Below are 16144 nucleotides of genomic sequence, written 5' to 3'. Positions count from 1 at the left end.
TCTGCTCCTCTTCTCTTTAGGAGGCACTGGGAAATGATCTTGGGACCCTCTGGCTTGGGAGAGAGGCACCCAATTACCTGAGTCACCTCAACTCCTAGTTTGTTGTGTCTCTCATTGTCCTTCCTCTGTGTCTTTTTTTTTGTTGCATCATCTTGTGTCAGCTTGCTGCATGGGCCAGCTTGCTGCGTAGGCTAGCTCATATTCACCAGGAGGCCTCCGGAATAGAACCCAGGACTTGCCATATGATAGACGGGAGCCCAGTCCCTTGAGCCACATCTGCTTCACTCAACTCACAGTTTTGCCGTCATGATTCTCCTCCTTTTCCCCTCTCTCTTCTGGATGGTGTCCAGTCTTCACCTGGTTTCCTAAACCTTAGAAGATCTTTAGCCTGTTCTCTAGCTCTTTTTCTGGAGTAAAAAAGAGTCCCGTGTCTTTTCTAGTATACTATCTTCCCAGAAGTTTGTCATGCATGTCTTTTGATGAACACGTTTCTTTTGGATGTATGGAATTGCTTGGTCATAGGATATACATATCTTCAGCTGTAGAAGATATTGACAGGCTTCCAAAGTGTTAGTACTTCTTTACATTCCCACAAGCAGCATGTGAATATTTTAGTTGTTTCATATTCTTGTCAATTTTTGGTACTGTTAGCCACTACTTTTGTATAATCAAACACAGAAGTGTTTTCTCAATATTGTAATGAGGTTGCATATGTTTCCTAGGGAAAGAGTGTCATCAGTGGGGGTTTGGATGCCTTGGAATTCATTGGGAAAAAGACAATGGATGTAATAGCAGAAGGGGATCCTGGATTTAGAAAAACCAAGGGTCTGATGAATCGGAATTCTACGCTGTCTCAGGTACTGTTTGTTTTTACCTGTTTACTTCCTTTTTCTTTTTGAGATGTAATTTTGCCTGTGATGACTTGAGACCTTGTTAATATTTCCTTCTGATGAATTTTCAATGATTTATTAAGGCTTTTTAAAATGAAAAATTTTTTTCTTATAGCAAGAGCACTAATGCTTAGAAAAATGTCTAGCTCCATTTTCTTTTCTTTTCTTTTCTTTTTTGCAGAAGCCTCCTTTCAGTACATACAAGATGCCAAGCCCTGTCAGAGTTGTTTATTAGATTAATGTTTAAATCACTTTTGGAGAAACACCTGGTTCCTTGGGTGTTATACACTGTTTATGATCAAATTTCTTGTGATCATTTTTATTCTGCAGCTCCTGAGCCTTGAATCAAAGGGCAGTGTACTATATTGTAATCCATCTCAGCTTTGCTTCCCTCAACTCTCAAAACTCACCCTTGAGCTCTCATTATTTGTTTCACTCTAATGCCTTCCTCTCTTTTTAGGTTTTACGAGAGGCAAAAGAGAAAGAAGAACTATGGGCATCCAATGAGGTTACCATGGAAATGGACAAGAAAACTCATTATGGGCTACTTTTTGATGAATTTCAAGGCCTTTCACATCTAGAAGCTCTGGAGATGCTTTCCCAAGAAAGTGAAATAAAGGTAATTCCAAACAAACATTTTTTTAACTGGAAAAAATTCTTCAAGCAAAGGAATGGTACCTAGTTTCTTTTCTCTTTATATGGTTGGAATGTGAGATGCATTTCAGATTAGGAGGCTCAAGAATCTTTGGAAATACTTTACTGAAACAAAAAAGAATCTAATGTTTGACTTAACTGTCAGAAATAGAGTGAATCAAGTGCTATTTTAAAAAGGGCAGACTAACAGTATGGTCTTTATAACACAATTGTTATTTTTCCTTTGCATTGGACTTTCTGTTTCTTTTCTTTTTTGGGTTAAACTGCCAGTTTGGATATAGGCACCTCTTACCTTTTAATTGATTCAAGACTATTTCATTTCTCCTTAATTTCTAAACTTGTTAAGCACTAGTAATTTTCAGACATTTCTGGCTTTTATTATTTTTGGAAGTACAAGTTCTCACTATCCCCTTTCTTTAACAAGTGACCTCTTGTTAAGGTTCTTTCAAGGAGTAACTTACACTTTTTAATTTATTCCCCCCCCACCGGTTGTCTGCCCTCCGTGTCCATTCGCTGTGTGTTCTTCTGTGACCGCTCCCATCCTTATCAGCGACACTGGGAATCTGTGCCTCCCCTTGTAGTGTAATCTTGTTGCGTCAGCTCTCTGTGTGTGTGGCACCATTCCTGGGCAGGCTGTGCTTTCTTTTGTGCTGGGCAGCTCTCCTTAGGGGGTGCACTCTTTGCATGTGGGGCTCCCCTACGTGGGGGACACCCCTGCATGGCATGGCACTCCTTGTGTGCTTCAGCACTGCGCATGGGCCAACTCCACAGGAGGCCTGGGTTTGAACCGCGAACCTCCCATGTGGTAGGCGGACGCCTTAACCACTGGGCCAAGTCTTCTTCCCTAGGAGTAACTTATATTAGCTGCTGGGCTCATAATCTTGATTTCAAATTGAAGTACTGTCTCTTTTCCGTTTGAGAATGCTTTCCTTTTTTTTTTCATACTCCCACAAAATTTTACTATTATTTTATGTCTACCCAGGTAAATTCTATCCTTAATTCTCTGAGTGGTGAAGAATTAGAGACTCTAAAACTTGAATTGGAGCAACTCAAAGAAGCATTTTCCTTAGGAGAGTTCTGTGAGGAAGAAGAAGAAGAGAAAAAAGGTAATATGGAAATTCATCTTAGTGGGGAGGTTGCAGTGTGTTTGTATGCAGTGCATTGCTCTTGAAATAAATGATCTCTCTAATTACACTATCTGGAATATACTTTTTTTCAGTGAGAATTTTCATGCACAAATCTGACTGGTCATTCCTATGTGCTTTTTTTTTCTTAAATTAATTTTATTGATAGATATTAATAAACATATAATTCATCCAAAGTGCAAAATCAGTGGTATTTGCTATAATCCCATAGTTGTGTGTTCATCATTTCAATCATTAGAACATTGTCATTCTCTCAATAATAATAAAAAACTAAAAACAGACAAGAAATTTCCTTATCTCTCAATCTCTCTATGCTTCCCCCACTGTACATAGTTGCTGTTTCTGGCTATTCTATCCAAAGTGTGTAATCAGTGGCTTTTAGTATAATCACAGTGTTGTACATTCATCATCTCAAAATTTTAGAACAATTTCATTATTCCAAAAAGAAGGACATCACATGCCTTATCATTCCTTCCTCAGTCCTATATAACCACTAATCTTTCATCATTATAAATTGATTTATATTTATATTTTATATAAATAGAATTATACAATCTCTAATACTCTGTGTCTGGTGTCCTTCACTTAGTATAATTTTTTTTGGTCTTTGGTATTAACATTTTGTACTATTAACTTACATTTGTTCAGCTTCAAAGAAAAATGGTCTTATATATTGCAGTTCTACCCATATTCATATTTCACATGATATATTTATATTTCACATAATATATTTAGTTCGTAATAGGGAAGTCATACAGTATTTGTCCTTTTGTGTCTGGCTTGCTTCACTCAACATAATGTCCTCCAGTTTTATCCATGTTGTTATGTTTCATGACTTTATTTCTTCTTACCACTACATAATGTTCCATCGTGAGCACACTCTGTAATTGGTTATCCGTTCATCAATTACTGGACATCTGGGTTGTTTCCAGCTTTTGGCTATCATGAATAACACAGCTATGAACATCAGTGTACAGATATCTATTCATGTCACTGCTCTCAGTTCTTCTGGTTATATACCTAACAATGGTATTGCTGCATCCCATGGCAATTCTATATTCAGCTTTCTTAGGAAATACCAAACAGTTCTCCACAGTGGTTGTGCCAGTCTACATTCCCACTAACACTGAGTAAGTGTTCCTATCTCCACATCCTCTCCAACATTTACCGTTTTCTAACTTTTTAATATTGGCCAGTCTAATAGGTGTGAAATCCTTATTGCTAGTGATATTGAATATTTTTTCATGTGTTTCTTTACCATTTGTATTTCTTCTTTGGGCAGTTGTCTTTTCAAGTCTTTTGCTCATTTTTTAATTCTTTAAGGATTTTTAAAGTTCTTTGAGGTGCCCAAGTATTGAATTTTAAGGAGTTCCTGTTCATCTACTTTTGTTGTTGTTGCTCATGCTGTGGGCATAAAGTTTAAGAAACTACCACCTACCACAAGATCTTGAAGATGTTTTCCAACATTTTCCTTCGATTTATTTAAGTCTTCTTCAATTTCTTTTAGAAATGTTTTGTAGTTTTCTGAATACAGGTCTTTTATGTCCTTGGTTAAGTTTATTCCTAGATATTTGACTGTTTTGTTTGCTATTATAAATGGAATTTTAAAAAAATTTTCTTCTAGATTGCACATCAGTAGTGTATAGAAATGCTATTTATTTTGGGGCATTAAACTTGTATCTGCCACTTTGCTGAGCTCGGCTATTAATTCTAGTAGCTTTGTTGTGGATTTTTCAGGATTTTCTAGAATAGGATCATGTCATCGGTGAAGAGTGAAAGTTTTACTTCATTTTCTATTTAGGTGCCTTTTATTTCTTTGTCTAGCCTAATTGCTCTAGCTAGAACTTCTAGCACAATATTGAACAATAATGGTGACAGTGGGCATCCTTGTCATGTTCCTCATCTCAGAGGGAAAGCTTTCAGTCTTTCACCATTGAGTACAATGCTAGTTGTAGGTTTTTTTATATATGCACTTTACCATATTGAGAACTCTTCCTTTTATTCCTATCTTTTGGAGTGTTTTTATCGAGAAAGGGTGCTGTGTTTTGTCAGATGCCTTTTCTGTGTCAATTGAGAGGATCATGTGATTTTTCTTCTTCAATTTATCAGTGTGCTTTATTACACTAATTAATTTTCTTGTGTTGAACCACCCTTGAATACCTGGGATAAAACACACTTGATTGTGGTGTATAATTCTTTTAATGTGCTTTTGGATTCTGTTTGCCAGTATTTTGCTTAGGATTTTTTTATCTATATTCATTAGAGATATTGGTCTGTACTTTTCTTTTTCTGTAGTCTCTATCTCATTCTGGTATTAAGGTGATTTTGGCTTCAGAGAATGAGTTTGGTAGCATTCTTTCCTGTTCAGTTTTTTAGAAGTGCTTGAGCAAGATTGGTATTAGTTCATCTTTGAATGAATGGTGGAATTTACCTGTGAAGCCATCTGGTCCTGGGTTAATCTTTGGGATGTTTTTGATGACTCTTTCAATCTCTTCACTTGTGATTGGTTTGTTGAGGTCTTCTATTTCTTGTAAAGTCACTGTAGGTGGTTCATGTGTTTCCAGGAATTTGTCTATCTCATTTATATATTTTCTACATTTTTTGGCATACAGTTGTTCATAGTATCCTCTTCTGATCTCTCTTATTTCTATGGGGTCAGTGGTATGGTCCCCCCTCTCAGTTCTGATTTTATTTATTTGTGTCTTCTCTCTTTTTTCCTTTGTCAGTCTATCTAAGAGTTTGTCAATTTTGTTGATCTTCTCAAAGAATCAGCTTTCGGTTTCATTAATTTTATTGTTTTTTTTTTTGTTCTTGATTTCATTTATTTCTGCTCTGATCTTTACTATTTCTTTCCTTTGTCTTCATTTGGGATTAGTTTGCTGTTCTTTTTCTAGTTCTTCCTGATGTGCAATTAGAGGGTCAATTTTAGCTCTTTTTTCTTTTTATTGCAAGCATTGAGGGCTATAAATTTCCCTCAGCACTGCTGTGTGGTTTCCTATAGGTTTTGATATGTTTTCCGTAGGTTTTCATTAGTCTCAAGATATTTGCTGGATTCTCTTGAAATTTATTCTTTGACCCACTGATTGTTTAAGAGTGTGTTGTTTAATCTCCATATATTTATGAATTTTCCCTTTTTTTTGTCCATTATTGATTTCCAGCTCTATTCCGTTATGATCAGAGAAGGTGTTTTGTATAATTTCAATCTTTTTAAATTTCTTGAGACTTGTCTTGTGACCCAACATTTGGTCTATCTTGGAGAAAGATCCATGAACACTTGGAAAGAATGTATATCTTGCTGTTTTGGGGTGCGGTGCTCTATAGATATGTTAGGTCTAGTTCATTTATCATATTATTCAGGTTCTCTGTTTTTTTATTCATCCTCTGTCCAGATGTTCTATCCAATACTGAGAATGGTGTATTGAAGTCTCCAACTATTAATTGCAGAGACATTCTTTTTTCCCTTCAGCTTTGCCATTGTGTGCCTCATGAATCTTGGGGCACTGAGGTTAGGTGCATAAATATTTAGAATAGTTATTTCTTCTTATTGAATTGCCCCTTTTATTAATATATAATGACCTTCTTTATCCCTTATAACAGTTTTGCATTTAAAATCTATTTTGTATATTAGTATTGCTACTCCAACTCTTTTTTTGTTACTGTTTGCATGGAATGTTTTTTCCAACCCTTCACTTGAACCTGATTGTGTCTTTATGACTGAGGTGAGTCTCTTGTAGACAATATATAGATGGCTCATGGTCTGTGTCTTTTGATTGGGGGGTTCAAGCCATTAACATTCATTGTTATAACTGTAAAGGCATTACTTACTTCATCTGTTTTGACCTTTGGCTTTCTGTTGTTATATCATACTACAGTCTATCTTTTTTACCCTTCCTTGTAGTCTTCATTTCTATACTCTTCTCCAAGTCTCTTGCCCTTGTTTTTTCTTTTCAGGCTGCAGCACTCCGTTTTGAATCTCTTGTAAATCTGGTCTTTTGGTAACATATTCTATTAGTTTTTGGTTTGCCTATGAAGACTCTGAACTCCCCTTCATTTTTGAAGGACAGTTTTGCTGGATACAGAATTCTTGGCTGGCAGTTTTTCTCTTTGAATACCTGAAATACATCATACCACTTTCTTCTCTCTTCCATGGTTTCTGATGAGAGATCGGCACTTAATCTTACCAAGTTTGCTTTGCATGTGATGCTTTGCTTTTCTCTTGCTGCTTTCAAAATCTTCTCTTTATCTCTGGTATTTGTTGTTCTGAATAATAGGTTTCTTGGGGTAGGTCTGTTTGTGTTTACTGTGTTTGGGGTGCATTGTCCTTCTTGGATATTGATATTTATGTCTTTCATAAGGGCATGGAAGTTTTCAGTCATTATTTCCTCAGATATTCTTTCTGCTGCTTTTCCATTTTCTTCTCCTTCTGGGATGTTGATAATGCATTGTTTTTTGCATTTCACGTTGTGAATCAATTCTCTGAGATGCTGTTCCATTTTTTTCCATTCTCTTTCTCTTCTGTCTTTTCTAGTTTGATGTTTTACCTTCAAAATCACTAATTCTTTCTTCAAGAAGTTCAGTTCTGCTCTTATGTGCCTCTAATTTTTAACCTCATCCATCATGTCTTTCATTCCCATAAGGTCAGTTACTTTTCTTTGCAGACTTTCAAATTGTTCTTTTTGCTCACCCAGTGTCTGCTTAATATCCTTTATCTCTTTAGTCTTATTTTCTTTCAGTTCTTTAAAATTATTTAGGAGAGTTGTGTGATTGTCATTGATTAATCATCTTAAATCTTGAATCTCTTCAGGATATTTAGTTTGTTCCTTTGGCTGAGCCATCTCTTCCTGTTTTCTAATATGGCTTGTAATTTTTCGCTGATGTCTAGGCTTCTGATATGCTTTGTGAATTTACTCTCATGGCCAGTTTCTCTCTCTTGCCTTTCACAGCTCTTTGATATTTGGTTAAACTTATCCCAAGTCTTTAAAATTGCCCTGCTCAAGTTACCAAAATTGTGCTCACTAATGGGGTGCAGACTTATACCCAGGGGTGGGGTAAAGAGAGCTCTAAAAGCAGTTTCTGTCCATGTAATTTATAGACTGGTCAGCTGATGGCGCTTGTTGGTGCATCTTTTCTAAGAGGTAAATCTCATTTGGTTTTCCTTTGTTTTTGTCTGGCCAGAGCCAAGATTCAAAGTGGGCTCCACTGGCCGAATTCACTGAAGAAAAGCTCCCTGACTCCCTCTCCTTTTTCCTTTATAAAGGCTGGGAGGGAGGAAGATGCCTGCTCCCCTTTCAGTCAGCTGAAATGAGCCAGGGTATTTACTCCTGCTGAATACCTGGGCGTGGGAAGCCCTTCTTGGCAGCCAGGAGGTTTAGTAACTCACAGTTTTGTTTTTTTTTTGGCTGCTTGTTCTCACTGTTCTCACCTTCCTGGGAGTTCTGAAGCACTGTCCTGGTCTGCTGATCCCCAAAGCAGGTCCCTTGGGCAGCCTTTGGCTCTTTCTCCATTGTTTTTGTGAGAGCTGAGCCTTATCTACCTAATCCGATGCCATATTTTCCCATAGTCCCTGTGTGCTATTATACTCCTACCCTTCACCCATGCCTGTCTGTTCCTGTGGCCTTTTACCCCATCTTGAATTGAGGCATGCAGTATGGCAGCTATCAGAAATGTGGGTGATGGTTTATCTTTTTCATTTTCAAGAGTTTTTTTATTCTATATTTCAATATTAATATCTGCATCCTTCAGAAAATGTAAGTGTAGTGTGGCAGTTTGATATTATTTATGAATTCCAGAAAGAGATATTGATTATGTTTGTAAACTGTTTGGTTCCTCTGGGCATGATAACCTTTGATTATATTAAATTCAAAGGCTATGTTTACTTGATTTGGGTATGCCAGTAGGGGACTCAGTTTGAGTCTCCACTCCTTTGCTGGGTGGACACTCACACAAAGAAAATACACAGAGGATCCTGCCCCAGGAAGAGCCTGATAGTTTACAGCTGACCTTGTGAAAAGAACAGAGCAACTGAGCCTGGAAAGAAATGAGCCTTGGGAAGAGAGGGGAGCCCAATGCCAGCCTACAGCTGAGAATGGAAGAAGGTGGACCATGGAACCTTAAGAGGAAGAGGGAGGCTGAACCCTCACAGATGTCACCTGCCATCTTGCTTCAACACGTGGCAGCAGACTTTGGGTGAGAAAGTACCTCATATGGTACCTTGAATTGGACTCTTTAGGGCCTTGTAACTGTAAGCTGCTATCCCAAATAAACACCCTTTATAAAACCTAATAGATTTCTGATACTTTGCATCAGCATCCATTTTGGCTGACTAATATATATAGTGACTACTCATTTAAAATGTAAATATGGTAACTACTCATTTTTGCGGAATTATAATGGAATGAGGTGGTTTCAGTGAAGCGTATCTGGGTACCTGACTCTTCAACTCCAAGGGTTATTTTATTTGAAGATTGAGCTAGAAACAATTTTAAGATATATTACACACCAGCTGGCTTTTTAAAAAAATTAGTGGTAGTATCGATGAATGTAATTTCATCTTTTCTGATGAAACAATCACTTATAAATATTAAAAGTGAATAGAGTTGTGAGTTGGCGCTGCTGCTGCCTGCAGTTCCGCTCTCTTGGCCCTTCAGTGGGGCCATATCGACCCTTCCCACTGCCCCCTTCTCTCCTCCCTCCAAACTGCCTTTTCCTGGAGGACTGCGACCTCCACCTGCACCATGGCCCATTTCTCTCCCTGCAGCAGTGGGAAGAGAGAGGAGCTGGAGCCCAGAGGCAGCCAGGGCATCCAAGGCGTACCGTCAGGGAGACGGTAAGAAGAAAGTCTGCTGCTATTATGATGGTGATATTGGAAATTATTATTATGGACAGGTTCATACAATGAAACCATAGAATCTGCATAACTCATAACTTGCTGCTAACTTAAGGCTTATGGAAATGGAAATTTATAGGCCCCATATAGCCATTGCTGAAGAAATGACAAAATACCCCAGAAACGAGTATATCAAATTTCTACATTCATTAGTACTGGATGACATTCCTGAGTATAGTAAGCGGATGCGGAAATTTAATGTTGGAGAAGATTGTCTAGTGTTTGACAGACTGTGAGTTTTGTCACCTCTCAGCTCGTGGTTCAGTTGCTGGGGCCATGAAGTGAAACCGACAACAAATTAATATGGCTGTTAACTGGCCTGGAGGATTACATCATGCTAAGAAATTGGAAGCATCAGGATTCTGTTATGTTAATGATATTGTGCTTACTATTATTGAATTGCTAAAGTATCATCATAGAGTCTTATATATTGATACTAATATCCATCATGATGATGGTATAGAAGAAACATTGTATACAGTGTGTCATATAATGCCTGTATCATTCCATAAATATGCAGAAAACTTTCCTGGCACAGGAGACTTGAGGAATATTGGTGCAGGAAAAGGGAAGTACTATGCTGTCAATTCCCCAATGTGAGATGGTAGATATTTAAGCCTGTTATCTCATGGAGATATATCAAACCAGTTCTGTGGTATTATAATGTGGTATAGACTCATTATCTGGCAATAGACTTGGTTGCTTCAATCAATCAAAGATCATGCTAAATGTGGAGAAATTGTAAAAACTTTCAACTTACCATTACTGATGCTTGGGGGAGGTGGATGTACAATCCATAATGTTGCTTGACATTGGATATATGAGACTACAGTTACCCTTGATTGCAAGATTCCCAATGAGTTGCCATATAATTATTACTTTGAGTATTTCGGACCAGACTGCATACTGCATATAAGTCCATCAAACATGACAAACCAGAACACTCCAGAATATATAGAAAATATAAAACAGCACTTATTTGAAAATTTGTTCATGTTACATCATGAACCTGGTGTCCAAATGTAAGCTATTCTAGAAGATGCAGCTCATGAAGACAGTGGAGATGAAGATGGAGAAGATCCAGACAAGAGAATTTCTATTCAAGCATCAGACAAGTGCATAGCTTGGGATGAAGAATTCTCAGATTCTGAGGATGAAGGAGAAGGAGGTTGTAGAAATGTGGCTGATCATAAGAAGGGAGCAAAGAAAGAATTGAAGAAGAAAAGATGACAACAGAGGATGAAAAAGCAGATGTTAAGGAAGAAGATAAATCTAAGGACAATAGTGGTGAAAAAGACAGATACTAAAGGAGCCAAATACAGAACAGTTCAGTAATCTCTGAACTTGAGAGGCTTACCAATTTCAGGAAACCATTAAAAATTGAGGAACAATTGGGAAGAAAAATGTTTTCTTTTTGAAGGAGACTTCTGGCTTCCTTTTATACTATTTTGCATGGACTGTATTTATTTTCAAAGTGGCTTTTTTTCCTTTTTCTTTTTCTTGGCCAGTTTTATTGTGAGTTTTTTGAATTATGAAGCAAAATTTCTTTTCTCTGCCATGCTATATGTGAAAATATTTTAAATTCATGTGAATTATTATATCCAAAAAACTTATCTATTAAAGAAGTAATTGGCATTTTTGAACTGATTTTTCTATCTTTTGTAACTATCTTTATTTAAAATGGTACTTGAAAAAAAATTATTAGAGAGGCTTTCAGGAAGATGGAGGATTAGCAAGGCGGAGGGATCACTTCCCTTTGAGAAAAAAATAGAAGACAGGCAGAGACTGTCAGGAGGGCTGCTCTGGCTCAGGACAGCAGGGGAAGGTGAGACACCACCCAGAAGTGAGAGGAGCAAAGGAAAGGAGTCTCAGCTGGCTGAAAAATCCCATGAGTATAACTGCAAAAGCAGCAGTGAGTGCCCATCCCCCACCTATGGAGCAAATAGCAGTCTGTGGACCTGCGGTGGCTGTGGACTGATTGCAGGGGTCCTTTTCCCCCAAAAAGGTGGGGAAGAAAGGGGGGGACATAGACTACAGCAAATTCAGATACTGACCAGCCACTTGGTTGCTGCACTGGGGGTCCTGCACTTTCAGGTCAGGTAAGACTGTGACATTATTTCTACTGAGAACCTGCAGGGAGTTAAAGATAATTTGCTTTCTCAAACACCCTCCTACTGCTATAGTCTGGTTGCTGAGGAGGCAGAAGGAGGGAAGGTGTGACTGGTGAAGGGTGGGGAACAGCTTTTGAGAAAGCTTGTTTGTGAGGCTTGGCCAGCCCTGAGGATATCGCATCTGCACTGCCCACCCACCTGAGACTTTACTCTGAATGCATCCCCACCAAGTGCCTGGAGTCTGGGCCGAGCGGTCTGCTAATGAGCACCATCTTCGGACCAGACTATAAAAGTGCACACAAAAAAGAAATAATAAATAAAAGGCAAGCAAGTGCCTTTATTGCCATCCTCTCCAAGGCCCTTGAAAACTGGCCTGCACCCCATTACTGGGTCCTTAACCAGTAATGGGTTTCAGCAGTTAAACAGGCAATCCTAAATATCTACAACAAGTTGAATCAGGAGTCAAAGGACAGTGGTACCTCACAGCTACTTAACTGTAAATCTCTAGGTAAGAGAGAAACTGAACATTAGAATAAACTCAGTATCAGAACAACATGCCTAGGCATCAGGAAAAAATTACAAGCCATTCAAAGAAAACAGAAGGTATGACCCAGGCAAAGTGACAAATCAAAGCTCCAGACAAGACACAGGACTTGAAATAATCAATGAGATTCATACAAATCTCATAAATCAAATCATGTAGTTGAAAGACAATGTGGCTAAAGAAATAAAAGACATTAGTAGGACACTGAGCACAAAGAAAAATTTGAAATCCTGGATAGAAAAATAACTTGAATGAAAGACACAATAAGTGAGATTAAGAATACAATAGCGGCACAGAACACTGCAGATTTGAAATCATGGAAGAAAGAATTAGTGATGTAGAGGAAAGAAAACTGAAATTGAAGAAAGAGAAGAACAGAGAAAAGAATGGAAAAAATTGACCAGGGTCTCAGGGAGTTGAATGATAAAATGAAGTGCACCAACATACATGTTATGGGAGTTCCAGAAGGATATGAGAAGGGAAAAGGGCAGAAAGAGTATTTGAGGAAATAAAGGCTGAAAATTTCCCACCTCTCATGAAAAACATGATTATACATGTCCAGGAAGCACAGTGTACTCCAATTAGAATAAATCCAAATAGACCTACCACAAGACACATAAAATGCAGAATGCCTAATGCCAAAGAGAGAAAATTTGGAAAGCAGCAAGGGAAAAGCGAAACACATCACATACAAGGGATGTCCAGTAAGAATTGGTATGAATTTCTCTTCAGAAACCATGGAGGCAAGAAGGCAATGGTATGATATATTTAAGGTATTAAAAGAGAAAAACTGCCAGCCAAGAATTCTTTATCCAGGAAAACTGCCCTTCAGATATGGTGGTAAGCTTAAAATATTCACAGATAAACAGAAACTAAAAGAGTCTGTAAACAAGAATGCAGCTCTACAGGAAACAATAAAGGGAGTTGTGCAGCCAGAAAAGAGAAGAGAGAGAGGCTTGGAGAAGAGTGTGGAAGTGAAGACTAACAGAAAGGCTAACCAAAAAGATCAAAAGATGGACCAAAATAAGATACGATGTATGAAAGCCAAAGGATAAAATGGCTGAAGAAAGTAATGCCTTTACAGTAATTACATTGAATATTAATGGATTAAACTCCCCAGTCAAAAGACATAGACTAATAGAATAGATAGGAAAGAAAACGTGCCATCCATATACTATCTGCAGTAGACTCAATGTAGATCCAAGGATGCAAATAGACTGAAAATGAAAGGTTAGAAAAAGATATTTCATGCAAAAGAAAGCAAGAGTAGCTCTACTGGTGTGAGACAAAACATACTTTAAAAGGAAAAAAGTGATAAAAGATGCAAAATGCCATTATATATTAATACCAGGAAGGGGTAACAGTCATAAATATTCTATGCACCTAACCAGGGTGTCCCAAAATACATGAGGCAAATTCTGGAAAAACTGAAGGAGAAATAGACTTCTCTACAATAGGGGGAGATTTCAACATTCCATTCACATCAAAAATAGAATTTGAATATTGCAGTAGTTCATCTCTGTGTTTCAATTACAGGCATTGGGATAATTTGATCATTTAATTGTTTTTTTAAGAGAGACATTGTTATAGCATTACTTTTATGGACGTTAGAAAGGTAGGCTTTATAAATAGCAGGAAATAAAATTTTACATTTTTGTCCTAAAAAAAAAAAAAAAATAGACCAGTTAGAAGATCAACAAGGAAACAGAGAAGTTGAACAATATGATCAATGAGTTGGACCTGACAGACATATACATTACATTATACCCCAAACCAGTTGGTTGTACATTCTTCTCAAGTGCTCATGGATCTTTCTCCAGGATAGACCACATGTTAGACCACAACATACCTCTCAATAATTTTAAGAAGATTGAAATTATACAAAGCTCCTTCTCTGATCATAATGGATTGAAGCTGGAAATCAATAACAGGTGGGAAAGGGGAAAATTTGCAAATATATGAAGGCTAAACTACATTCTCCCAAACAATCAGTGGGTCAAAGAAGAAATTGCAAGAGAAATTAGTAGATATCTTGAGACAAATGAAAATGAGAACTCAAGTTATCAATACTTAGGGGATATAGCAAAGGCAGTGCTGGAGAGAAATTTATAGCCCTAAATGTCTATATTAAAAAAGAAGAAAAAGCTAAAATCAAAGATCTAACTGAACAAGGGGAGAAAGTAGAAAAAGAACAGCAAACCAAACCCAAAGCAAGCAGGAAAAAAATATTTGAGCAGAAATAAATGAAATGGAGAACAACAACAAAAAAATCAACAAAACTGAAAGCTGGTTCTTTAAGGAAAATCAATAGAATTGACAAAGAAAAAGAGAAGATTCAAATAAAATCAGGTAGGAAAGGGGGACATTACAACTGTTCCCACAGAAATGAAGAGGATCATAAGAGAATATTACAAGATGCCAACAAAATAGACGAAATAGACAAATTCCTAGAAATGCACAACCTACACTGACTCTACAAAATACAGGAACTGAACAAGCCAATTATAAGCAAAGAGATTGAAACAGTCATCAAAAATCTCCTAACAACACAAAGAAATGGACCAGATGGTTTCACAGATGAATTCTACCAAACTTTTAGAGAAGAATTAATACCAATCCTGTTTAAACTCTTCCAAAAAATTGAAAAGGAGGGAAAATTACCAAACATATTTTATGAAGCCAACATCACCCCTAATTCCAAAGCCAGATAGAAGAAAAGCTAGAAGAAAAGCAAATTACAATCTTTAAAGAACATAGATGCAAAAATTCTCAATAAAATACTACAAATAGAATCCAAAAACATATAAAATTATATATCATAATCAAGTGGGTTTTATTCCTTGTTCAATATAGAAAAATCAGTTGACATTACAATATTAACAAATTGAAGGGGAAAAAAACCACGTGATCATTTCAATTGATACAGAGAAGGCATTTGGCAAAACCCAGCATCCTTTCTTGATAAAAAACACTTCAAAATTGAGAAGGGGCTTAGATCCCATATGGCTGATGGATGAGATTCTCCTGCTTGCAGTTATAGACTCTCTCAGTTCCCTGGAGTGGTGGCTAACTTTCCTTACCTCCCTGTTAGCTGACCCGGGTAAGACCAATGAATCAGAGGGTAGGTGTTGCAACTCTGCTGAGGCTCAGGGACCAGCTGGCACATGGACAGTCCAGAGATTCAAGACTTCTGAGCACATACCAACCCCAATGCCAGAGTGGACATTGCCATCCCAGGGTCCTCAGGAAGGAGGAATAAAATATGGATTAGAGTGGACTTACTATTATTCTACTATAAAATTATTGTGACTCTAGCAATGGAAGAAACTGTATCATTGATGTGGAGACAGTGGCCATGGGAGTTGCTGAGGGTAGGGAGAGGGAAGAAGAGGTGCGATATGGGGGCATTTTTGGATTTGGAGTTGTCTTGAGTGATATTGTAGGGATAGAAGCAGGACATTCTATATCCTTTCATAATCCACTGAATGGACTGGGAGAGAGTGTAAACTACAATGTAAACTATAATCCATGCTGTGTTAGTAGTGCTCCAAAATGTATTCATCAAATGCATTGAATGTGCCACACCGATGAAAGAGGTGGTTGATGTGGGAGGAGTGGGGTGGGGGTGGGGAACCTCTTATATTTTTTGTTTTTTAATTTTATTTTTCTTAATTTTTTTTAATGTAACATTTTTTTGTCATCTATGTATCTTTTTTTTAAAAAAGGCCATAAAAAAAGACACTTGAAAAGATAGGTATAGAAGGAAAGTTCCTCAATACATAATAAAGTGCATATATGAAAATCCCACAGCCAACATCATACCTAATGAAGAGAGGGTGAAAGTGTTCCCTCTAAGATCAGGAACACATAAGAACACGGACACAGAAAAACACACAGCAAATGGACACAGAAAG

At 37.4% G+C, this 16144-nt stretch overlaps 1 protein-coding gene and 1 pseudogene across 5 annotated transcripts in view; both read left to right on the top strand.

Annotated features, from left to right (window-relative positions):
- Nucleotides 1–16144, top strand: part of FAM114A2 (family with sequence similarity 114 member A2) — a 63924-nt gene that overhangs the window by 18767 nt on the left and 29013 nt on the right. For all 5 annotated transcript variants that reach the window (XM_012521231.4, XM_012521232.4, XM_012521230.4 and 2 more), the window contains exons 6-8: nucleotides 723–857; nucleotides 1351–1509; nucleotides 2527–2650. In XM_012521231.4, coding sequence (XP_012376685.1) covers nucleotides 723–857; nucleotides 1351–1509; nucleotides 2527–2650 — 418 coding nt within the window. The remainder of the gene's footprint in view (nucleotides 1–722; nucleotides 858–1350; nucleotides 1510–2526; nucleotides 2651–16144) is intronic.
- Nucleotides 8330–15809, top strand: LOC139439864 (histone deacetylase 2 pseudogene; annotated as a pseudogene).

Source organism: Dasypus novemcinctus, chromosome 2, assembly GCF_030445035.2.
Source record: "Dasypus novemcinctus isolate mDasNov1 chromosome 2, mDasNov1.1.hap2, whole genome shotgun sequence".
In the NCBI taxonomy this organism is placed as follows: Eukaryota; Metazoa; Chordata; class Mammalia; order Cingulata; family Dasypodidae; genus Dasypus; species Dasypus novemcinctus.
Note: the sequence above shows the minus strand (reverse complement) of the source record. Positions and strands in the feature narration are given on the sequence as shown.